The 26,041-nt window shown below is 41.9% G+C and overlaps 1 protein-coding gene across 1 annotated transcript in view; it reads right to left on the bottom strand.

The window, feature by feature from the left end:
- The window catches only part of LOC124593823 (EF-hand domain-containing family member C2-like), a 264,643-nt gene that overhangs the window by 58,119 nt on the left and 180,483 nt on the right, over positions 1-26,041 (bottom strand). The window contains exons 7-9 of the mRNA XM_047132172.1: positions 15,008-15,188; positions 5,990-6,126; positions 5,681-5,877 (exon numbers count right to left, since the gene is read on the bottom strand). Coding sequence (XP_046988128.1) covers positions 5,681-5,877; positions 5,990-6,126; positions 15,008-15,188 — 515 coding nt within the window. The remainder of the gene's footprint in view (positions 1-5,680; positions 5,878-5,989; positions 6,127-15,007; positions 15,189-26,041) is intronic.

The following is a 26,041-nucleotide window of genomic DNA, read 5'->3' as shown; positions in this document are numbered from 1 at the left end:
TATTGTAAAGGTAAACTGGGACTTTTTTCATGAGGTCGTCTCGTCTGCTGTTAACTAGCCATTTTCTGCTCCTACAATGAAACATCAATCATTAATACAAATGTAGTTTGCAAACGAATCCTGACAATACAGTTTAGTAACATGATGGAATATACGTCTCGGGGTCCTTATGAAACCTAAAAAAAGACAGCTGTAGTGTCTTCTTCCTGTTGTTGCTACAATTTTATTGCGTTACAAGCGCTCCCACTCGTAAAACCCATTGTAGAAATCAAGATAAACAACTACTACTCGCCGTAACACTAGGACCGCCGAGTGGTCAATTTGACCACTATTTGTATTTTAACATGTTATTATTCGCTCAATTTCTAATCTATGCTGTTGTGAGTTAATGACTTTTCCTAAATGTTTATGTACATCATATAAATAGTCCAATATTTATTTTATCTTCATCAGTTTTCTTTGAATGGCCACTTATACTTAAAACCGCCGAGTGGTCACTTTGACCACATTACATGTATATTTGAAAACAGATTATTTAAAGATTGTAGTGCGTCACTCCCCGGATTTATTCTTAGCTCCCGTGAACAATATACGAAATATGCTGGTTACTGAAGTTCATTCGCATTGTTTGAATTTAAAAGCTCAACAATGCAATATGTCATTTATTGTTTGCTATTGGGTTTTGCATAAAGAAGAATGATTATTTGAGTACTGATCTCAGAGCAGTAGACATGGTTCAGATGTCACAGCGATACAAACCACGGCCACGGCCACTTTCAGATGAAGAAATTGTCACACTTTTGTATGAATCAGATGCTGAAAATGATCCTGAAGTTGAGGACCTTGTGGAAGATTCTACAGATGAAGATTACCAACCTGTAGCTAATGTGGAGAGTGACAGCTCCGAGACTGAAGATGAAGGTAGTTTACATTCACTTATATTATTATTGTTGTTATTATTATTGTTACTATATGAATAATGATCACTATTATAATAGAGCTGACACTTCTACTGCTTCTTCTGTTTCTGCTATTTTATTTTGTGGTATGTTATCTTTATAATGAGTTGTAGCTTTCTAATTGTCTCTTTCCTCGCGCAGTTGCTCAACCAGTACCAAGCAGTAGTATAAACAATGCTAGAGAAGGACCTACCCTGGGTAAAAAAAGGATCTGCACCTCCTGTAAGTGGACTAATACAGAATCGACGTAGAAGAGGAGAATGAAGTGAGGGTTCACTTCCAGAACGTGGCTCAAAACTCCTGGGGAAGGACGGGATCACGGAGTGGACTGTAGCAGACTTCGGTGTTACTACTCCAGGTAGGATAGGTCAACAGAATATATTGAAAGAAACACGGGGACCTACTCCACACGCAAAGCAGCACGTCTCAAATGATAATGTTTCGAGTGCCTGGCGCCTTTTAGTTGATCAATCAATGTTGAAACACATAAAGAAATGCACAGAAGTAGAGGCACAACAGCTTCTTGGAAATGATTCCTGGGGTTTGCATTTAGAAGAATTAGATGCATTTGTTGCTTCATTATATGTTCGTGGTGCACTAGGTGCCAGATGTATTGAAGTAGATGAGTTGTGGTCGAAAATGTGGGGAGCCCCATTTTTCACTGACACAATGAGCAGAAACAGTTTCCGAGAAATTTTGAAATATCTGCGTTTTGATGAAAAAAATAACGGTCGGAAAGTTTGAAAAGTGACAAATTTGCACTTATATCAAGTACTTGGAACCATTTTATAGAAAACTGTCAGCTGAATTACATACCAGGATCAAATGTCACTGTGGACGAACAACTTTTCCCCAGCAGAACCAGGTGTCCGTATTTGCAATATATGCCGAATAAACCTGATAAATTCGGAATCAAATTCTGGCTTCTACCGGATGTAGAAACAAAATATCTTTGTAATGGGTTCCCTTATGTAGGAAAGAACGAACAGAGGGCACCTAATGGGAAACTTCCAGAACAAGTAGAAATGAAGATGGTAGCTCCATATCGCAATAAGGGGCGAAATGTGACTACTGATAATTTTTTCACTATGGTCACACTTGGGGAGATACTGGAAAAAGAGAAAACTAGCCTTGTCGGCACTATCAACCGTGCAAGAAAAGAAATTCCGAACACTATAAAAAAAATGAAAACTCCTCTTTATACGTCTGTTCTCTTGAAAAGGGGAGGTGCTACTCTGACTGTTTACCAAGGGAAAAAGAACAAAAATGTTCTTCTGTATAGCACCATGCACACAGATGTTGAAATACAAAATAATTCGAAACACCTTCCCGAAACAGTGACCTTCTTCAATAGCACAAAATTTGCTGTAGATGTCTTGGACCAGATGACGAGGAAATATTTTGTCCGCTCTGGTACTCTTCGATGCCTGTACACGTATTTCACAATATCCTTGATTTAGCAGCCATCAACGCATAAGCTAGTGACAGGGATCAAAATAAGTAGGCGGAATTTCATCTTAAATCTAGCAGAATAATTACGTAGAGCCTATATGGAAACCAAAAATCAGGAAAGGATGCCAAGGGATGGAAAAGAAAAGGAAGAAAAGGACGATGGTGTTGAAGAAAGAGAAGAAGCGGAAATTCCTGCGAAAGTAAGAAAAATATGCCAAACGAGGAAATGCAGAAACAAGACAAATGAAGTGTGCAGTAAATGCAAGAGATATGTTTGTGGGCCGTGTACATATAAAGTAATAAAGACAGTAGTTTGTAATGCTTGTAAGTAGGATTAGGCACTATACATGGTCATATTTTATGGTTGGTCTTTCTCTTAACATAGTCATGGGTACTTAGTTTATCCAGTAAGATTAATTTCTATTAATTTTAGAACTACTGCAATACAATTAGTATGGTTACAGATGAATATTGTGAACTATGTTCTTAAATATTAGTAGTATTATGTTCCCATTGTTGTTGTAAAATACAATGAAACTGTTACTAAACGTAATTAAAGTGATACATTGTTATCAAGGTCATTAATATTTACAGTAAACAGAACAGCATGTACTTACAAAGAAAGAGGCCACTTTGACCACATAGGCGGTTCTAAGTATAGTACTAGTTCCGGTGGTTCTAGTGTTGACGATTGCGCAAGAAAATCGAGGCGAAGTGTCGCGCCACTATAACAGACTGCTGAATATCAAATAAAAGTTTTTTATCTCCACAAATTTTGAATCCCTGCGATAAGGATTTCCAGTTCTCATTGTTACACAACAAACTCTTCCAATCAACAGCCATGCTATGACGTCAAAGCAGGCACTGAGGAGTTAATCTTAGCAATCACCAGCAGATTGCAGCACGAACTATAACTATTCACTTCTGCTCCATATCGCCAAGGGCGAGCATACCCGAGGCAGGTGGGCGTCTCCCCCTCCCCCCGCCCCCCCCCCACCCCCCACTTTGCTCTCAGTGAACGTCTTGTAAAATATTAAAAATACTCGATACCCCGAAGTCGAGCTTCCCCCTCTTCCGCCCCCCCCCCCTCCTATAGATTATCGTATGGGCGCCGTAGCATATCACTCTACTTGTTTCTAGCATTTATGATCAGTTTTAGCCATTTAGGAATGTAAGAAATAATCTGAAAATTGTTAACCGTGAACTAATGCATAAATATGGCCATGTTAACATCAACAGCGCAACAGTGAGAAACGACGTTACTGAATAGTTGTTCAACCAACATCCAACTATACTGAAGTAGCAGAATACGTTTTCTATGTGGCATAATCCAAGTCGCGTCTGTGTTTTCCAAGCTTATTACCTCCATGTCAGATATGTTTATACCGATCAGCGAAATGCAAAAAAAGCCAAAAGCTCAGACAGCTAACTTACAATGTCGAAGGCGGAATGATGAATATTTCAGGAAATCGAAGAGCGAAAAGCTGCGTTTTTAAAAACTTATATATACTTAGAGTCAGTTTCGAATGGATGTACAGTAACATATACTAGAATTTAGGCGTAAAAGAAATTTATGAAAAGTAATCAGCAACTATTTACCTTACTTTTTAAAACATCCGATACAAAGTTTAGTGTTATTGTCGGCTCTTTATGCATTATTAAGTGCAATTCTGCTGATGAGATTCTGTCGTATCATTATGAGGGTGGTATCTTAATGCCAAATTCAGCACTGGCATAGAGAAGACAACGTCCACCTAGCACAAGGAGTGAAGAAAGTAAGGTAGCGCTTGGTATGCCTAAATGATTCCCAGTTTTCATTCACTGGTTTAGCATGACAAATCATTTGTTTGCCGTATACCAGTTAACACCTATCGGCATGCGCTGGACAGATTCTGAAATTTACTTTGCGTCACTTGTAAGTTGAGCTGACATAATATTGAAGTTTTTAAAGTAAATGTTTCTTCCTTTTTCCACTGAAGTTTCTAAAAATAGCCCATGCAGGATCGAAATGAGACACGAATAAAAACGTGTTCTGTGATTGTGCCTAGAAGTAAGAATAAGAAGTTCATCCACCAGCCAGTGAATAACGTAACATAATGTCGGCTCTTGTGGCCAATGAACAGGGCGATCCATAGGAGATTTGTTAGCTGACCTAGACGCTGAAAGTTCATGCCCAGCCATTAATCCAAGGGAACTTTTACAATGGTTCTACTGTGTCAACTCGGTTTGCTGAATTAATCCTCACATGGACTGTGATAGACGGACGATTGGGCAAGACCTTCTTATTCGACTGTCGATATCAGAAAACCACACATTTAAAGACAAGCGATGTTGAACAATGTGCCTCTATAATGTATGTTACTTCCGTTGTGTCATCGATATGCTGTCAAGGTGAAAATGGGTTCATCAGCAAACAGTAGTAACTGAATGACTGTTAGCTATTATCCATGCACGAAATGCCTGGTATTGAGCGTGACGGCGCTGCAGAGTGAAGTAGTTTCAGCCACTGACATAAAAAATACCAGTCACGTATTTTTTAATTTCGGTTACTTGCTTTATGATGTGCGTTCCCGCCACATCAAGTAAAATAACACATAATATCCACCGCCGTCGTTCAAAGTGAATAATTTCATGGTACCATAACACGGATTTCTAATCTTCCGCTGAACTATAGACTGAGTATAAAATGTATACCTTTTTAGGAAAATAAAAAATACTACTTCGTACACACAATGACAAATAACTGTTACGAACATAATAAATTTATGATTCAACTTTGATTTTCTCGGTTAGTACAGTTACTTGAATGACTGCCATTAGCGCGCAAGTTCTGATTACGGCAAACTCCTGGTTGAGTCAGTTATTACCTCGAATTAGGTGTGATGCTTGCTCATTAATTAAAGGCGTTTTCTTGGTCATATCTCAGGCAGAGGATGGTCTCGACTAAACATCAACTACAGCTAATGGTAAACAAGAAAACGAATGTAATTCAGACTCAGTTGTGGCAATTACAGATTTAACAGTGACGATTACTCAGTAGAACGGTGATTAATTGGAATAACAGTCTTACCCTCATGGTAAATTTATGTTATGAACTTGAGAGCTGTACAAGCACAGTAACCTATAATTTACAATTTAGCTGTGGACAAACCGAGTGTTATACTTCTACGTTCTATAAATGGCAGATTTATTTTTTAGCTCCATATCTGTTAAGATCAAAGACAGAAATAAAACGAACGAAAGCTACATAATCATCAGCAATCACTAACCTCGTTAGAATTAATCTCCATATATCGCAGAGCATATTCGTCGGCGGCGACTAGTCGGAAAAGAAATTCGTGGATATTGAGAACGTTCCCAACGAACAAATCCTGGGTAGTGTAGGCGTCTGGTTCTTTATTTGTAAAAAAATCTTGCCCAGGTTTGTACATCTTGTCACGTGCATAAAACATACCTCCCTTAAAACCTGCCAAAAATTAAACAATGTCTTAAAATTAAACATTACTCACATGTTATATTGTAAATGTATTGTACAGTATCATAATGTATGTAGTATGAGGCTTTGTTTTGTCACTCACCTGTCTGTTGGGCTTCAAATACCGAAATTGTGTCATCAGATAAAAAATAACTGATGATGAATATTCGTCCTCGGTTTTCTGGTATTTTGCTGATCATTTCGGCTTTGAATCTCAGCACGAAACTATCGAGTCCCTGCCTGTAGAAGACACAATTATCATAGAACACGAGACAGGATAAAACGCAATGCAATATAACATATGGCAGCACATAACTGTATAAATGTCATTCAGCGAGAAGAATTTGAAATGAAGCGCTGTTTCTGTCGTCACTTCTACTGCGATCGAATTGTTTGCTGTTGATGAGCACAACTGATATCTTCTTGCGGCAAAGGCTAATAATTTAAATGACAACACTTAGAAGATTCTACGGGAGCACCTAACTGCCTATCGCTATGTCTGTTCCATCGTCACCATATGCGTATCTGGTGTGATTCATTTCTGCGTTCCCGCAGCTAACGTATATTTGACAGAAATCATTCCAAAATGCGCTTATAGTATTCTGAATCTCCTAATTACCTATGTTATTATTTTGACTAGTATTTTACTTCAAATTCCTCAAGAAATGCAATCAGCTACACAGCAGGCTCTACTAATATGTGTTTCGTGAGTACACATTAATGTTTGTTCAAATGTGTGTGAAATCTTATGGGACTTAACTGCTAAGGTCGTCAGTCCCTAAGCTTACACACTACTTAACCTAAATTATCCTAAGGACAAACACACACACCCATGCGCGAGGGAGGACTCGAACCTCCGCCGGGACCAGCCGCACAGTCCATGACTGCAGCCTCCTAGACCGCACGGCTAATCTCGCGCGGCATTAATGTTTAAATTAACATGTATAGTTTCACATTTCGAGCGGTTTGCATTTTAAAAATGCATGTCTATTGTTTCTATATTATCAATGATATGTGATTCAAATAATGCTATACTCTCATGGTTAATGGTCTGTAGTACTGCAACATCCAGCAGATTCCAGATTAAGAAAATAAATAGAAATTAATTCTTGTTTCTATCTACTCTTAAGGAGCGATGTGGCTAGTTTAGATGTGATTTTTTAATGTATTTTTGACGCTTAAGAATAGCTACTGACTTCATTATTTAGATACTGTTACATAACACAATTACGCAAATCTGATTTGATCCATTATAAACGGTTCTGAAAGCCTGCGACTGTGAAAACAATAGGTTTGTTTATAGATAACTCATCTGATACCAGTCACGATTTTCTTTGTTTTATTTTTCACACGACGCGTTTCGGGAAATGATTCCTATTTTCAAGTGGGCTTTTGTGTTTGTTATGTCATTCCTATGTGATGTTTCCGATGTGTGAGATTCTGCTTCATTTCGTTGACTTTACTGCAATATATAACAAAACACGCGATTTTTAGTTGGTTGTCGATCTTTTTGTGAACTTAGCGGTGAAATTTAGAAGAATTTGTCCTTACAGTTTCCTTATGGTCGATTTCTACAGAGTCTCACACACACTAAACATCTCTCACACAACTTGTTGTACACTTTTAAACATAGAAAACATTTTACATAAACAATACAGTTACACAGATGTTCCTATAAGTAGTCAACAGAGTTGACTTTATAGGTCTTCCACAGAGTATGATATCCTTTTGTACAGAGGTTATTTACCTTAACAATTTGGATCATAATTTACTTATGGCTATTTCACAATTGTGCTTATTTCAATAGCAGACACACAACAACCATTACATTTCTTTTCCAAAAAGCTGACAGACTCACAATGTAAGTGATCAGCCTACAACAGAGAACTGTTGGCAGTATATGAAGCAATGCGATACTTAAAAGGTTACCATGATGGCAGATCTGTCACAGTTTATACAAATCATCGTCCCCCTCCCAGCTGATTCTAACCCATAAAAGTTAATTGTCCTTGGCACTTCGGTCATGTGGATTTTATTGCACAATTCAAAATAGATATCTGACAGCAGCATGGCGCAGATAATATCCTTTTGCGTATAAAACCATTTCAATAGATACTGATATTGATAAACTTACAATATCACAACTAGAGAACTCACAGTTACAGGAATTTCTGTACAACAACACAACAGGATTGCCCATCGAAAGCTGTGACGTCCTCGGTTCTTCAAAACAAGTACTATGTTCTGTGTCCCAAAACCTCCTTCATCAGATGTTACAATGCACCTCGAGATGACCTATTTTCGATAAACTGTACAGACTTTCACACCCTGGAATTCGCCCAACTAGAAAGCTTGTCACTGACCGCTTCATCTGGCCAAATATCAAGGCAGACTCTAAGTCTTGGACACAAGCATGTATTGCTTGCCAGTGTTAAAAAATAGAATGGCACACACAACTATGACTTGGTCGTTACTCAGTTCCTAAGAGCTGTTTTCAGCACATTCATCTAGCCCCCTTTGGCCCCTCCCTGATCCAAATGGGTATAGATATATTCTTTCAGTGATTGACAGAGTAATGCAGTGGGCTGAGGCGACAAATTCTGGACATCACTACTGAAACAACTCCAAAAGCATTAATCAGCCAACGTATATCTTGTTTCGGTTGCCCTATCACAATAACAACAGACCACAGTAGGCAATTCAAGTCAGCACTTTCTACTGAACTCTGTCACATGTACTGCATCCAACACTTTCGAACAACAGCTTACCAATCACAAACTAATGGCCCTATAGAATGATGGCAACACATTCTAAAAACTGCTCTCATGTGCCATGGAGGGGAATGGATACACACCCTCCCATGGAATCTTCCAGGCATGTGTGCAGATTATAAAGATGATCTCCATACATCTCTTGTGAATTAATTTATAGAGAAAACCTCACTCTTTCATGGAATGCTGCAACTGCCTACAGACAAAACACTGCTGCAACTTGTTTGGAAAATCAGGGAACATATTGCACACGTAAAGATACCGCCAGTAAAAGCACATAGACCCCAGAAAATCTTCCGCCACAAAGCTCTGGAGGACTGTGATCATGTAATGTTGCACAATGATGCCGCCTGACCAACATTACACCCACTCTACTTAGGACCTTATAAAGTAATTAGACAGGACAACAATACTGTTGACATTTTGCTGCATGGTAAAGTGATCACTGTTACTTTCAATAGACTTAAACTGACGTAGACCCTGCGTGACATCACCAACCCACCTGGAGAATCACGTACAAAGTATTCTGCAGTTAACCTAAACGACAAAGTAATTACAGAGTTAGTGAACTTACATCAGTTCTGACCTGAGGAGATTTCAGACAAACTACCTGACGACTACAAGATGTGCAACATGTCCACGATTGCACATTTCCAACAGCACTGCCTCTCCTCGGAGGTCGATCTGGATTCTGTCACTTTCACGTTTACTGTAGACGCGTTTCTCATAGTCATTGTAGCTATAAGTCATCCCCAGCCCCAATTCCGGCATAAGAGCAAAACACATCCACTGCATCGCCCCCGTCGCACCCTCACCTCAGCCACCATAACTTTCCTACCACAATCGTCATTCTCGTTTTGGACGACCTCATCAGCTTCCATTTCATCTCGCGCAGTACCACCTCTTTTGGCTGCTACCGACCACGCTTGTTCCACCTGCTTATTGCATTTATTGAAGCGAGAAACAGTTCATCCATGCATCTGTGTATGCAGCCAGCCACAGCATGGGTGGTCGCGCACACCTGTGTGAAGTTGAGCCACAGCATCCTCCCCTCCCTTATGCTCTGCACTCCCAAGAGGGGTGGGGGGGGGGGGGCTCTGTGACGACATGGCAGCGAGTGTTCCAACGAGGAAGTTGTCTGGACAGCACTGCAACTACAGAGTAGCAACAATCTCTGACTCGAAATTGGAATTATATATTAATACCTTCAGCTGCTGACGGGCGCTTTAGATTTATGAGCACATGTGTTTTGTGTGTATCTCGATCTGTTTATAAACCATAGATACACTATGTAATCAAAAGTATCCGGATACTTGGATGAAAATGACTTACAAGTTCGTGGCGCCCTCCATCGGTAATGCTGGAATTCAATATTGTGTTGGCCCGCCCTTAGCCTTGATGACAACTTCCACTCTCGGAGGCATACGTTGGGGAATGGCAGTCCATTCTTCACACAGTTCTGCACTGAGGAGATGTATCGATGTCGGTCGGTGAGGTCTGGCACGATGTCGCGCTCCAAAACATCCCAAATGTGTTCTGTAGGATTCAGGTCAGAACTCTGTGCAGGCCAGTCCATTACAGGGATGTTATTGTCGTATAACCATTCCGCCACAGGCCGTGCATTATGAACAGGTGCTCGATCGTGTTGAAAGATGCAGTCGCATCCCCGAATTTCTCTTCAACAGTGGGAAGCAAGAAGGTGCTTAAAACATCAATGTGGGCCTGTGCTGTGATAGTGCCACGCAAACCAACAAGGCATGCAAGTCCCCTCCATGAAAAACACGACCACACCATAACACCACCGCCTCCGAATTTTACAGTTGGCCCTACACGTGTTGGCAGATAACGTTCACCGGGCATTCGCAATACCCACACCCTGCCATCGGATCGCCACATTATGTAACCTCCCGCCTAACTGTCATAGTACTTGCAGTGGATCCTGATCGTCTGGATAGATGTATGCCTATTACATATTACGACCCACTTCAACTGTCGCTGGTCTCTGTCAGTCAACAGACGAGGTCGGCCTGTGCGCATTTGTGCTGTACGTGTCCCTTCACGTTTCCACTTCACTCTCACACTGGAAACAGTGGATCTAGGGATGTTTAGGAGTGTGGAAATGTCGCGTACAGACGTATGACACAAGTGACACCCAATCACCTGACCACGTTCGAAGTCGTGAGTTCCGCGGATCGCCCCTTTCTGCTCTCTCACGACATCTAATGACTACTGAGGTCGCTGATATGGAGTACCTGGCAGTAGGTGGTAGAACAATGCACCTGATATGAAAAGGTATGTTTTTGGAGGTGTCCGGATGCTTTTGATCACATAGTGTACTTGGCATTTAAGGTCTCCATCATTCCATCTGCAGTATCGCTACCTGCGATATGTCTGCATAACAAGTTTACAATGGCCAAATCGCAGGACGCACAGTCACAAATGGTTTGAGCAGGATAGTTTGTTATACAGTCCAGTGCGAAAATGTTGTAAATTGTTGTTGTTGTTGTTGTGGTCTTCAGTCCTGAGACTGGTTTGATGCAGCTCTCCATGCTACTCTATCCTGTGCAATCTTCTTCATCTCCCAGTACCTACTGCAGCCTACATCCTTCTGAATCTGCTTAGTGTATTCATCTCGTGGTCTACCTCTACGATTTTTACCCTCCACACTGCCCTCCAATGCTAAATTTGTGATCCCTTGATGCCTCAAAACATGTCCTACCAACTGATCCCTTCTTCTAGTCAAGTTGTGCCACAAACTTCTCTTCTCCCCAATCCTATTCAATACCTCCTCATTAGTTACGTGATCTACCCACCTTATCTTCAGCATTCTTCTGTAGCACCACATTTCGAAAGCTTCTATTCTCTTCTTGTCCAAACTAGTTATCGTCCATGTTTCACTTCCATACATGGCTACACTCCATACAAATACTTTCAGAAACGACTTCCTGACACTTAAATCTATACCCGATGTTAACAAATTTCTCTTCTTCAGAAACGATTTCCTTGCCATTGCCAGTCTACATTTTATATCCTCTCTACTTCGACCATCATCAGTTATTTTACTCCCTAAATAGCAAAACTCCTTTACTACTTTAAGTGTCTCATTTCCTAATCTAATTCCCTCAGCATCACCCGATTTAATTTGACTACATTCCATTATCCTCGTTTTGCTTTTGTTGATGTTCATCTTATAGCCTCCTTTCAAGAAACTGTCCATTCCGTTCAACTGCTCTTCCAAGTTCTTTGCTGTCTCTGACAGAATTACAATGTCATCGGCGAACCTCAAAGTTTTTACTTCTTCTCCATGAATTTTAATACCTACTCCGAATTTTTCTTTTGTTTCCTTTACTGCTTGCTCAATATACAGATTGAATAACATCGGGGAGAGGCTACAACCCTGTCTCACTCCTTTCCCAACCACTGCTTCCCTTTCATGCCCCTCGACTCTTATAACTGCCATCTGGTTTCTGTACAAATTGTAAATAGCCTTTCGCTCCCTGTATTTTACCCCTGCCACCTTCAGAATTTGAAAGAGAGTATTCCAATTAACATTGTCAAAAGCTTTCTCTAAGTCTACAAATGCTAGAAACGTAGGTTTGCCTTTTCTTAATCTTTCTTCTAAGATAAGTCGTAAGGTTAGTATTGCCTCACGTGTTCCAACATTTCTACGGAATCCAAACTGATCTTCCCCGAGGTCCGCTTCTACCAGTTTTTCCATTCGTCTGTAAAGAATTCGCGTTAGTATTTTACAGCTGTGACTTATTAAACTGATAGTTCGGTAATTTTCACATCTGTCAACACCTGCTTTCTTTGGGATTGGAATTATTATATTCTTCTTGTAAATTATGTCAGAATAAAAGGTCGTCATGTGTAACGCACACTGACAAAATCAGCCAGTTTACATATGTGAACACTGAGACTATGCTTGCATATCACTTATTCTAAAGTAACGTCAGAAGCAGTTACTGTTATGGACTCCATGGAATGATATGCCTGTTCCACAATAGAAACTCGTACCATGTAATATCCATATGTGAACATAAACATCATGTGTCGCTCATGGTACAATCCTGTTAGACAAAGCAGTGCTCATGCTGTGGCAGGCAGAATCTAATGTGTTGTAAAATGTCTAGCAGTTGTACCGGAAGGCTGACGTAAGTGAGCATTTTTCGGATGAATCCACGCCGACACCGTCCTAAACTTCTACGAAGCGAAGCAGGAGTACTTTTGTCACGCCGAAGTAAGTTGCAGGTTTAGACAGATGTCAGATGAGCATAAGAGATTATATTTACATTTTTTAGGTTGTAACAAAAGCATTACGCCTCACTATTGAAGAATTTTCTACAAACATCTCGTCAGTTCACCTGGAAGGGAGCAATGAGGCTATAATAAACAAATTTTCAGAATAATATTCGCGGTATGGCGACCATCCATTGAGTCGGCATAACTTTACCTGGCATGGACGTAAGAAGCTCGTAGGAAGAACTTATTGCGTATAAAAACAAAGAACAACTTGGAGATTAAGCAACGAAAGTTAAAGTTTTCACCCATAAAAAATACGCTGGCGGGATAATTTCTAAGACCGTAATTCTGCGAGCGAGTGCATAAGTAGATCTAGATGAGCTCGTTTCTAAATAGAAGGTTTACATCATATCATTGATAGCACAACGAGAACCATTCACTACAGGAGGCTAACAAATTGTTTGGCTAGAGGGTGAGTTGGCGGGCAAAAACAAGTGCATCTAGATCAACTTACGCTCTCGTACACAGAACTGCATACTTACATAGTTTTCCGCCAATGTGTTCTTATGAGTGAAAACTTTAGTTTCTACCCCGCAATATAGCAAGTTCTCTACATTTTTAAAGTGCTCCAAAATTGGGACTTTAGAGGGCGTGGTATAAACGACGTACTGCTACATGAAGGCTTCCAGTTCAGCTCGTTTTAGGGATATTGTGCGATCGTAGAACAAAAATTGAAAGTAGTGCTGTTACTCTTTGCGTATCACTATCCTCTTGACGAACTAGTTTTGAGTAGCCTCTCATGCGCAAATTCGTGAAGTCACTAGCTTCCCAGATTTTCTGCTTTTCAGAAACTTTAAAGAGAACTAGAAATGTTAATATGGATTATATCCAAATATTCACTGATTCTGAGAAAATACAGTTAGTGGATATAGAAATCAACAAATTCGTTACGTTCTGCTGGGGCACACTGAGCATACGTAATGTGAAAGAGGAATACAGTCAAATTATCAAACTGCTTTTAATATCGTTGAAACTACATCACTAAAATAAATCATTCATCAAGCGAAACGAGTGCAAGGGCCATTTAATCTACGAAAATATTTTCTGCAACTTCAGTTTATTCAGTGCAAAGGAAAGATGAGAACTGCAAGATGTTTCCTCACTGATTGCGTCATCCTATAAAGCCTAGCTTTAATGCAATTTGGGAGTAAGAGCACCGTAGAAATGTCTGTGCTTGTCTTGATAGCGTTCAAGAAGCATGAGGAACTTGGGAAGTCAGTTTCAAAAGCAGTTTCGAGTAAATTCTGTCAACACTTGTGGTATGTCTGATGAAATTCCTGCTTTAGCACTTCCAGATAAACACACGAAAATGAGAATAGTTTCAGACTTACAACGTGAGAAATTTTTGATCTTGGGAAGAGCTATATTTCATAAGGAAAAACTATCAAACCCTTAATACGGGAAAGAGTTATTGTAATTAATAATTACAATACATAATCTTGCCTTAACCAAGCTTAGATATTTAATTCTTAGTTTCAGGAATATCTTTGGATGACTTCCAGTCGAGAAAGAGAAAAATCTGTTTCAGCTCTTGCTGACCGACTGAAGGTTCCTCCTCCCCTAAAGAAAATTTTCGTCTCTGAAAGTGTAAATAACACAAAATAAAGTGTAAATAATACAACAAAAAGAGGAGTGAAAGTAATGCAAAAATTTCAAGGATTGATCGTCTTTGAGGACGTCCAGAAATAATTTTTTCACCTTTGTATGCAAGAGCACAGAAGTCTTCAAAATTATTTTATGTTTTTAATTAATACCAGTAAAGATAAGTGTTATTGTGTTGATATTTATGGTTATTTACACATTTCTCTCACTATTTCAAAATTTAGTCACCAGTTTACAGCAGGAAAGATATGTACATTTCCACGCAAAACTCTGAAGCCGAGTCGGCAAGGGTTCCCTTCATCATAGGAAGCTGTTATTTCCTACTGAAGTATGAAAATACCTGATGGTGATGCGTTATAAATTTCAGGTACATTCTATATGTACAACGACAGCAATGCCAAAACAGTCAGTAGTTTTTCTATTTTTTATTGTACTAGTGTTAGGACCTGTCTTTGTGCAGGAACTTGACGAAGTCGCGTCTTGGTGGAGTCGGCAAGACAGTACGGCAGTTTCCAGCGGAATCTTCGTAAGATCCGTAACCGTTATAAGGCGGTAGCTCTCGTGGTGGTGGCTTCTCACACGGGGCGTCCTCCAGCGAAATTGGCTGTTCAATGGGCTTAATGTCTCCTGCAACAGAGCAAAAGAAAATATAAAATGATTCGTAACGAATTTGAAAATTTCTGCTTAAGTTTCTTAAAGATATTTCCTGATCAGTAAACAGAAAAGTTAGCAATATAAACTAAATACAGTCACCTTCAAGGAAATAAAAAAAAGTGACTGAAAGGATGAAGGCACGAGAAGAAAATAACAATAACGCCTAGCATAGCAAAACTACGAGAAGCATTTAGCATTTTTCAAGGTAAATTAAATGGACAATGTAAATGAAGCAGAGGTAGTGGGCTACAGAATAGGACATAATACAAAACATCGTCAGTGCCAGAGCTATGAAGTCATGGTTGTGTACAATCGAGCGAAGTAAGCCAAAATCCATAAAATATATAGAGTGTAACGGGTAACTTAAAATGTACACTTATCAGTATGTTGGTTGTTTATTCGCTGTATCGAAGAGTCTTTCCAAAAAGACGTCACAAACTTTACTGTCAGTGTAAACTAACCGTTTTGTGTCCACGCCTCCACTCTTCAACACTCAACCTGCTGCCCAGGGTAAAATAAGAATTAATGGCCGGCTTGTGCCACGCTTATGTGGAGGTACTTTCTGCCCTAAAAACATAACTTGTAACACTTATATTTATTAGTCAGCTAATAACGTAAATATTGATGTAATGACGTTCAGTACACCGTCCTCAGTCACCAATAGAAATGTCTGCACTTATATCAGTTACATCCTGTATAGATACATAATGACAAAGGTGGAATTATAAAAAACATATACTTAATTTGAACAATGGAAAGTCCAGGATGGAAGAACAAAAATAGTATGAAAAGGACAAACTGCTACTCACCATATAGAGGCGACACTGAGTCACAGACGTGCACAATAAATAGGCAAGCTTGAGTGAATGTGTGTGTGTGTGTGTGTTTTCTACTACACAAGAACGGCTGATGGTCGGAATCTGATATGTATAACAGTCTTTCTGTTGTTCTTGTCTGCGACTCAGCGTCTCCTCTGTATGGTGAGTAGCAATCTATAACTTTTGTGCTCTGCCTTACGGCAGGTCTTGTCATGGGGAAAGCCTCGACAGAGAGGTCCACCGCATGAGCGTCTAGAGAAGCGATCCCAGTGGTGGTTTCCCGTTGCCTTACACTGATGATGGTGAAATGATAATGAGGGCAACACAACATTCAGTCGCTGAGCGGAGAAGAATCTCCGACCCAGCCTGGAATCGAATCCGGGCCCCTTGGGCGTGACAGACCGCCGCGCTGACCCCTCAGCAAACGAGGCGGACAGCAATCTATCCTTTTCATAATATAATGATATAATTTATTCATTTAAGGAATTGTTACATGTGGAATGTACGATTGATATATCTGAGAGGCTTTGAAGAGGAGATGACGTGCAGTTAGGGATTGCTATCAATCAAGCGTCGCACACTGGTTTCACCAGCCTTCGCAGTTGAGGTCGCTAACGCACGCCTTTGGCCTGGCGCTCGACTCGGAGGTAGACAGTTCGAAACCTGGCGGTGAAAGAAATATGTGCCAATAGTAAAGGGAGGATAGGCGGTAGCGTTAAGTTCTGATCAACAGGCTTTGCATCAATACAGTGGTTCAAATTCCAAACGTCTCCGAAGTGTCTCACGGAGGCCTCTGGAGATTTGGGTCAAGAAAAGCATTAACAGCGGACAGTGACAAAACAAGAGGAATCTTATTCACAGAAGATTCATACAAACATATATTATCAATATGATGTTGTTAAAGAGACTTCAAGAAGAATATAATAATTCCAATCCCAAAGAAAGCAGGTGTTGACAGATATGAAGATTACCGAACTATCAGCTTAATAAGTCACAGCTACAAAATACTAACGCGAATTCCTTACAGACGAATGAAAAAAACTCGTAGAAGCCGACTTCCGGGAAGATCAGTTTGGATTCCGTAGAAATGTAGGAACACGTGAGTCAATACTGACCATATGACTTATCTTAGAAGAAAGATTAAGGAAAGCCAAACTTACGTTTCTAGCATCTGTAGACTTAGAGAAAGCTTTTGACAATGTTGACTGGAATACTCTCTTTCAAATTCTGAAGGTGGCAGGGGTAAAATACAGGGAGCGGAAGGTTATTTACAATTTGTGCAGAAACCAGATGGCAGTTATAAGAGTCGAGGGACATGAAAGGGAAGCAGTGGTTGGGAAGGGAGTGAGACAGGGTTGTAGCCTATCCCCGATGTTATTCAATCTGTATATTGAGCAAGCAGTAAAGGAAACAAAAGAAAAATTCGGAGTAGGTATTAAAATCCAAGGAGAAGAAATAAAAACTTTGAGGTTCGCCGATGACATTGTAATTCTTTCAGAGACAGCAAAGGACTTGTAAAAGCAGTTGAACGGAATGGACAGTGTCTTGAAAGGAGGATATAAGATGAACATCAACAAAAGCAAAACGAGGATAATTGAATGTAGTCGAATTAAATCGGGTGATGCTGAGGGAATTAGATTAGGAAATGAGACACTTAAAGTAGTAAAGGAGTTTTGCTATTTGGGTAGCAAAATAACTGATGATGGTCGAAGTAGAGAGGATATAAAATGTAGACTGGCAATGGCAAGGAAAGCGTTACTGAAGAAGAGAAATTTGTTAACATCGAGTATAGATTTAAGCGTCAGGAAGTCGTTTCTGAAAGTATTTGTATGGAGTGTAGCCATCCATGTATGGAAGTGAAACATGGACGATAAATAGTTTGGACAAGAAGAGAATAGAAGCTTTCGAAATGTGGTGCTGCAGAAGAATGCTGATGGTTAGATGGGTTGAACACATAACTAATGAGGAGGTATCGAATAGAATTGGGGAGAAGAGGAGTTTATGGCACAACTTGACTAGAAGAAGGGATCGGTTGGTATGACATGTTCTAAGGCATTAAGGGATCACCAATTTAGTATTGGAGGGCAGCGTGGAGGGTAAAAATCGTAGAGGGAGACCAAGAGATGAATACACTAAGCAGATTCAGAAGGATATAGGTTGCAGTAGGTACTGGGAGAAGAAGAAGCTGGCACAGGATAGAGTAGTATGGAGAGCTGCATCAAACCAGTCTCAGGACTGAAGACCACAACAACAACAACAACAACAACAACAAAGAGTTAATATTACTATGCCATAGCCCCAGTTTGTATTTAACTGACACACTGAGGTGACAAAAGTCATGGAACAGAAATGTCCACATGTACAGACGGCGGTAGTAACGCGTACATAAGGTATAAAAAAGGGCAGTGCATTGGCGGAACTGTCATTTCTACTCAGGCGAGTCATGTGAAAAGGTTTCCGACGTGATTATGGCCGTATGACGGAAATGAACAGACTTTGAACGCGGAATGGTATTTGGAGCTAGGCGCATTAGAGATTCCATTTCGTAAATCTTTAGGTAATTCAAAATTGCGAGATCCACAGCGTCAAGAGTATGCCGAGAGTACCCACTTTCAAGTGTTAACCTCTCTCTAAGAACAACGCTGTAGTCGGCGGCCTTCACTTAACGACCGAGAGCATCAAGGATTGCGTACAGTTGTCAGTGGAAACAGGCAAGCAACAATGTTTGAAATAACGGCAGAAATCGATGTTGGACGGACGACGAACGTGTCCATTAGGCCAGTGTGGAGGAATTTGGCGTTAATGGGCTGTGACAGCAGACGACCGACGCTAGTGCCTTTCCTAACAGCACGACATCGCCTGCAGCGCTTCTCCTGGGCTCGTGATCTTACCAGCTGGATCCTAGACGACTGGGAACCCGTGGCCTGGTCAGATGAGTCCCGATTTCAGTTGGTAAGAGTTGATGTTTAGGGTTCCCGCCACGACGCCATTGTCCTAGGTTGTCAACAAGGCTCTGTGGAAGCTGGTGGTGGCTCCATAATGGTGTGGGCTCTGTTTACAAGGAATGCACTGAGTCCTCTGTTCCAACTGAATCGATCATTGACAGTAAATGGTTATATTCGGCTACTTGGAGACCATCTACAGTCATTCATGGACTTCATGTTCCCAAACAACGATGGAATTTTTATGGATCATGTCACCAGGTCACAATTGTTCGCGATTGGTTTGAAGAACGTTCTGGACAATTCGAGCTTGAGCTTAATATTTGGCCACCCAGATCGCTCGACATGAATCCCATCGAACATTTATGGGACACAATCCAGAGATGTCCGCAGCTCGTGGTCTCGCGGTAACGTTCTCGTTTCCCGCGAACGGCGTCCCGGGTTCGATTCCCGGCGGGGTCAGGGATTTTCACCTGCCTCGAGATGACCGGGTGTTGTTGTGTCGTCTTCAACATCAGCATCATTCATCCCCATTACGGTCGGAGGAAGGCAATGGCAAACCACCTCCACTAGAGAGTCTGATCTAACAGAGTCTGATGACGCAGATTTAATAAGACGGGAAAGAGCTGCTTCTTATAAAACTGGAGTGCAGCGTTATCATTGCCAAATCAGTAAAAAGAAAGGCGTGTGCTCACATTTCAAGTTGGTATCAGAGTCAATACTTTATTGCAGACGTGTTAAAGATGGTAAACTACGGGCAAAATCATTTTTTCAACGCTGAATTAATGACATAAGTGTCACCAGCAACAGCAAAAAGAAGAGAAATGGAGAGTTCGAGTTTACCGTCTCGTCATCGTCGAGTTCTGAGGGGCGGGACACTAGTTCATTTGCAGAAAGATAAAGAAAAGCGGCGGTAGTGACTTGTTTGAGGAGCTACCACTGCATTCGCCTCAAGTGTTTTGTAGAAACCACAGAAAACGCAAATCAGAGAGGGAGAGTAGGTTGTTGTTGTTGTGGTCTTCAAAAAAATGGTTCAAATGGCTCTGAGCACTATGGGACTCAACTGCTGAGGTCATTAGTCCCCTAGAACTTAGAGCTAGTTAAACCTAACTAACCTAAGGACATCACAAACATCTATGCCCGAGGCAGGATTCGAACCTGCGACCGTAGCGGTCTTGCGGCTCCAGACTGCAGCGCCTTTAACCGCACGGCCACTTCGGCCGGCTGTGGTCTTCAATCTAGAGACTAGGTTGATGCAGCTCTCCATGCTACTATATCCTGAGTAAGCCTCTTCATCTCCGAGTAACTACTGCAATCTACATCCTTCTGAATCCGTTTAGTGTATTCATCTCTTAGTCTCCTTCTACGACTTTTACCCTCTACGCTTCCCCCCAGTACTAAATTGGTGATCCCTTGATGCCTCAGAGTATGTCCTACTAACCGCTCCATTCTTCCAGTCAAGTTGTGCCACAAACTCCTCTTTCCTCCAATTCTATTCAGTACCTCCTCATTAGTTACGTGATCTACCCATCTGCTCTTCAGCATTTTTCTGTAGCACGGCATTTCGAAAGCTTCTATTCTCTTCCTGTCTGAACTATTTATCGTCCGTGTTTCACTTCCATACATGGATACAATATATACAAATACTTTCAGAAACGACTCGACTTCCTGGCGCATAAAACTATACTTGATGTTAACAAATTTCTATCCTTCAGAAACGCTTTCCTTGTCTACATTTTATATCCTCTCTACTTCGACCATCATCACTTACTTTTCTTCCCAAATAGCAAAACCGACCTACTACTTTAAGCGTCTCATTTCTTAATCCAATTTCCTCAGCATCACCTGATTTAATTCGCCTATATTCCACTATTCTCGTTTTGCTTTGTTCATGTTCATCTTAAATCCTCCTCTCAAGACATTATCCATTCCGTTCACCTGCTCTTCCAGGTCCTCTGCTGTCTCTGGCAGAATTAAAATGTCGTCGGCAAACCTCAAAGTTTTTGTTTCTTCTCCACGGATTTTAATTCCTTCTCCAATTTTTTCTTTTGTTACCTATACTGCTTGCCCAATATACAGATTGAATAAATTCGGGAATGGGCTACAATCCTGTCTCACTCCCTTCTCATCACTACCTCCCTTTCGCGCCCCTCGACTCTTGTAACTGCCATCTGGTTTCTGAACAAATTGTAAATAGCTTTTCGCTCCCTGTATTTTACCCCTGCCACCTTCAGAATTTGAAAGAGAGTATTCCAGTCAACATTGTCAAAAGCTTTCTCTAAGTCTACAAATGCTAGGAACGTAGCTTTGCCTTTCCTTAATCTAGCTTCTAAGATAAGTCGTAGAGTGAGTATTGCCTCACGTGTTCCAATATTTCTACGGAATCCAAACTGATCTTCCCCGAGGTCGGCTTCTACTAGTTTTTCCATTCGTCTGTACAGAATTCGCGTTAGTATTTTGCAGCTGTGACTTATTAAACTGATGGTTCGGTAGTTTTCAGACAAACCAACACCTGCTTCCTTTGGGGTTTCTGAGGGTATTTCGCCTGTCTTATACATCTTGCTCTTGTCACAGCTGGCTATCCCAAGGCTATCAGTAGTTCTAATGGAATGTTGTCTACTCGCAGGGTCTTGTTTCGACTTAAGTCTTTCGGTACTCTGTACAATTCTTAATGGAGTATCATATCTCTCATTTCATCTACGTCCTCTTCTATTTTCATAGTATTGCCCTCAAGTACATCGTCCTTATACAGACCCTGTATAGGTATACTCCTTCTACTTTTCTGCTTTCTTTTCTTTGCTTAGGATTGGTTTTCCATCTGAGCTCGTGATATTTATACAGGTGGTTCTCTTTTCTCCAAAGGCCCTTTTATCTTCCTATGGGCAGTATCTATCTTATCCTTAGTGATGTGTGCTTCTACATCCTTACATTTGTCCTCTATCCATTCCTGCTCAACCATTTTGCACTTCCTGTTGATCTCATTTTTGAGACGTTTGTATTCCTTTTCACCTGGTTCATTTGCCGCATTTTTATATTTTGTCCTTTCATCAATTAAATTCGATATCACTTCCGATACGCAAGGATTTCTACTAGCTTTCGTCTTTTAACTACTGGATCCTCTGCTGCCTTCACTATTTTATCTCTCAAAGCTACCCATTCTTCTTCTACTGTATTTCTTTTCCCTGTTCTTGTCGATCGTTCCTTAATGCTCTCTCTGAAACACTCTGGTTCTTTCAATTTGTCCAGGTCCCAGCTCCTTAAATTCCTACCTTTTTGCAGTTTCTTCTATTTTAATCTGCAGTTAATAACCAATAAATTGTGGTCAGAGTCCACATCTACCCCTGGAACTGTCTCACAGTTTAAAACCTGGTTCCTAAATCTCTGTGTTACCATTATACACTCCTGGAAATTGAAATAAGAACACCGTGAATTCATTGTCCCAGGAAGGGGAAACTTTATTGACACATTCCTGGGGTCAGATACATCACATGATCACACTGACAGAACCACAGGCACATAGACACAGGCAACAGAGCATGCACAATGTCGGCACTAGTACAGTGTATATCCACCTTTCGCAGCAATGCAGGCTGCTACTCTCCCATGGAGACGATCGTAGAGATGCTGGATGTAGTCCTGTGGAACGGCTTGCCATGCCATTTCCACCTGGCGCCTCAGTTGGACCAGCGTTCGTGCTGGACGTGCAGACCGCGTGAGACGACGCTTCATCCAGTCCCAAACATGCTCAATGGGGGACAGATCCGGAGATCTTGCTGGCCAGGGTAGTTGACTTACACCTTCTAGAGCACGTTGGGTGGCACGGGATACATGCGGACGTGCATTGTCCTGTTGGAACAGCAAGTTCCCTTGCCGGTCTAGGAATGGTAGAACGATGGGTTCGATGACGGTTTGGATGTACCGTGCACTATTCAGTGTCCCCTCGACGATCACCAGTGGTGTACGGCCAGTGTAGGAGATCGCTCCCCACACCATGATGCCGGGTGTTGGCCCTGTGCGCCTCGGTCGTATGCAGTCCTGATTGTGGCGCTCACCTGCACGGCGCCAAACACGCATACGACCATCATTGGCACCAAGGCAGAAGCGACTCTCATCGCTGAAGACGACACGTCTCCATTCGTCCCTCCATTCACGCCTGTCGCGACACCACTGGAGGCGGGCTGCACGATGTTGGGGCGTGAGCGGAAGACGGCCTAACGGTGTGCGGGACCGTAGCCCAGCTTCATGGAGACGGTTGCGAATGGTCCTCGCCGATACCCCAGGAGCAACAGTGTCCCTAATTTGCTGGGAAGTGGCGGTGCGGTCCCCTACGGCACTGCGTAGGATCCTACGGTCTTGGCGTGCATCCGTGCGTCGCTGCGGTCCGGTCCCAGGTCGACGGGCACGTGCACCTTCCGCCGACCACTGGCGACAACATCGATGTACTGTGGAGACCTCACGCCCCACGTGTTGAGCAATTCGGCGGTACGTCCACCCGGCCTCCCGCATGCCCACTATACGCCCTCGCTCAAAGTCCGTCAACTGCACATACGGTTCCCGTCCACGCTGTCGCGGCATGCTACCAGTGTTAAAGACTGCGATGGGGCTCCGTATGCCACGGCAAACTGGCTGACACTGACGGCGGCGGTGCACAAATGCTGCGCAGCTAGCGCCATTCGACGGCCAACACCGCCGTTCCTGGTGTGTCCGCTGTGCCGTGCGTGTGATCATTGCTTGTACAGCCCTCTCGCAGTGTCCGGAGCAAGTATGGTGGGTCTGACACACCGGTGTCAATGTGTTCTTTTTTCCATTTCCAGGAGTGTATAACCTATGTGGTGTCTCTACACTCCTTCCACGTAGACAAACTTCTTTCATGATTCTTAAGTCAAGTGTTAGATTTGATTAAGTTATGCTCTGTGCAAAATTATAACAGGCGGCTACCTCTTTCACTCCTTACCCCCAGTCCATATTCACTTACTATTTTCGTTCCCTTCCTTTCCCTACTACCGACTTCCAGTTCCCCATGACTATTAATTTTTCGTCTCCCTTAACTATCTGGATAATTTCTTTTATTGCATCATACATTTCTTCAGTCTCTTCATCATCTGCGGAGCTAGTTGGCATATAAACTTGTACTTCTGTGGTAGGAGTGGGCTTCGTGTCTATCTTGGCTACAATAATGCATTCACTATGCTGTTCGTAGTAGCTTACCCGTACTCCTATTTTTTTTATTCATTATTAAACCTGCTCCTGCATTACCCATATTTGATTTTGTATTTATAACCCTTCAACTGACCAGAACTCCTGTTCCTTACGCCACCGAACTTCACTAATTCCACTATTTCTACCTTCAACCTATCCGTTTCCCTTTTTAAATATTATAACCTACCTGCCTGATTCAGGGATCTGACATTCCACGCTCGGATCCGTACAACGCCAGTTTTGTTTCTCCTGATAATTACGCCCTCGTGAGTAGCCCCCGATAGAAGACCCGAATGGGGGACTATTTTACCTGCAGAATATTTTATCCAAAAGGAAGCCATCATCATTTAACCATACAGTAAAGCTGTATGCCCTCGGAAAAAATTACTGCTGTAGTTGCCCCTTGCTTTCAGCCGTTCGCAGTACCAGCACAGCAAGGCCGTTTTGGTTAGTGTTACAAGGCCAGATCAGTCAATCATCCAGACTGTTGCCCCTGCAACTACTGAAAAGGCTGCTGCTCCTCTTCAGGAAACACTCGTTTGTCTGGCCTGTCGACAGATACTCCTCCGTTGTGGTTGCACCTACGGTACGGTTATCTGTATCGCTGAGGCATGCAAGCCTCCGCACCAACGGCCACTCAAAAAAAAAAAAAAAAAAAAAAAAAAAAAAAAAAAAAAAAAAAAAAAAGGAGCAACCTGAAGACATAGTCGGACATCAATGTAACTTCTTAACCGTACATACCATCGGCAGGTGTGAAAATTTTTCGTGTTGTTACCAGACCTGCTAGGATATATAATACAACGGGTATGAACAAAGTCAGGTGTTGAGTGATCACTGTCAAGGACAAGGAGACGCCCCTTAGTAATGTGAGACAGCGTTGATAGCACCTGACAGAGTTAGAATGGAGGTTAAATCAAGAGCCTCCATTTGGTCGGCTGGTCCAATCGTACAATATCCTGAATTTTCGGACATTCACATATAACGGTGATCAGAAGTTGGACTGCATGGCAGATTCGTCGTTCCGGTCGACCACGTCTGACCACCACAAGGCAGGATCATCGTTTTGTGCTCGAAGTACTTTTTAACACCTATATCTGTGCCTGCCGTATGAAAACAGGTACTGGACCCTTCCAATACTCTGTGACATTCCGCACTATCTGATGGAAGCCTAGCCGCAGCCGGACTAGGGAACCACAATCCCACTCGTAGGCTGCCGTTAACACAACAAAACAATATTTTTCAACACGACAGTGCTCTTCCACACATAACGCGTGTCTCTATAATCTGTCTGGATGATGTCGGGGTACCCCTGTGGCCAGCAAGATCCCCAGGTCTGTCCGCGATAGAACATGTGTGGGGCCAGATCGGGTATCAACTCCGTCCCAGGGCCAGTACCTGGGATAGTAAGGTGGAGTTATAACGTTTGTGGCCCAGATTGTATAGGAGAAGACACAGCCGTCTTATGACACCCTGCCAGCATAATCAGTGCATGCATCCAGGCGAGAAAGGATGCAACCTCGCACTGGTAAGTGGGCTCACACTGCCAAGTTCTTTGTGAATCTGAGTCGATTTTGTAATCAATGAAAGGACATCACATACCCTATCAGACCCCTTGCGGGTGTTTCAGTTTTCCTTGTCAGGTGGTGTACCTCCTTTCTTGTTGTACAGGCGGTTACTGGCTTAAGTTTCTATTATCCAGATGCAGGTGGGGTATGATTCACCGGTATACTTGGGAAGGCAGGGGAACCAGATCTGTCATTGACTATATAATAACAGATTAGGAATTTAGGAAGGCTGTGAGGGACACACGTGTATTCTGGGGATTCTTTGATGACACTGGTCATTATTTAATCTGCAGTGAAATTGG

The sequence above is a fragment of the Schistocerca americana genome, chromosome 2 (genome assembly GCF_021461395.2).
Source record: "Schistocerca americana isolate TAMUIC-IGC-003095 chromosome 2, iqSchAmer2.1, whole genome shotgun sequence".
In the NCBI taxonomy this organism is placed as follows: domain Eukaryota; kingdom Metazoa; phylum Arthropoda; class Insecta; order Orthoptera; family Acrididae; genus Schistocerca; species Schistocerca americana.
Note: the sequence above shows the minus strand (reverse complement) of the source record. Positions and strands in the feature narration are given on the sequence as shown.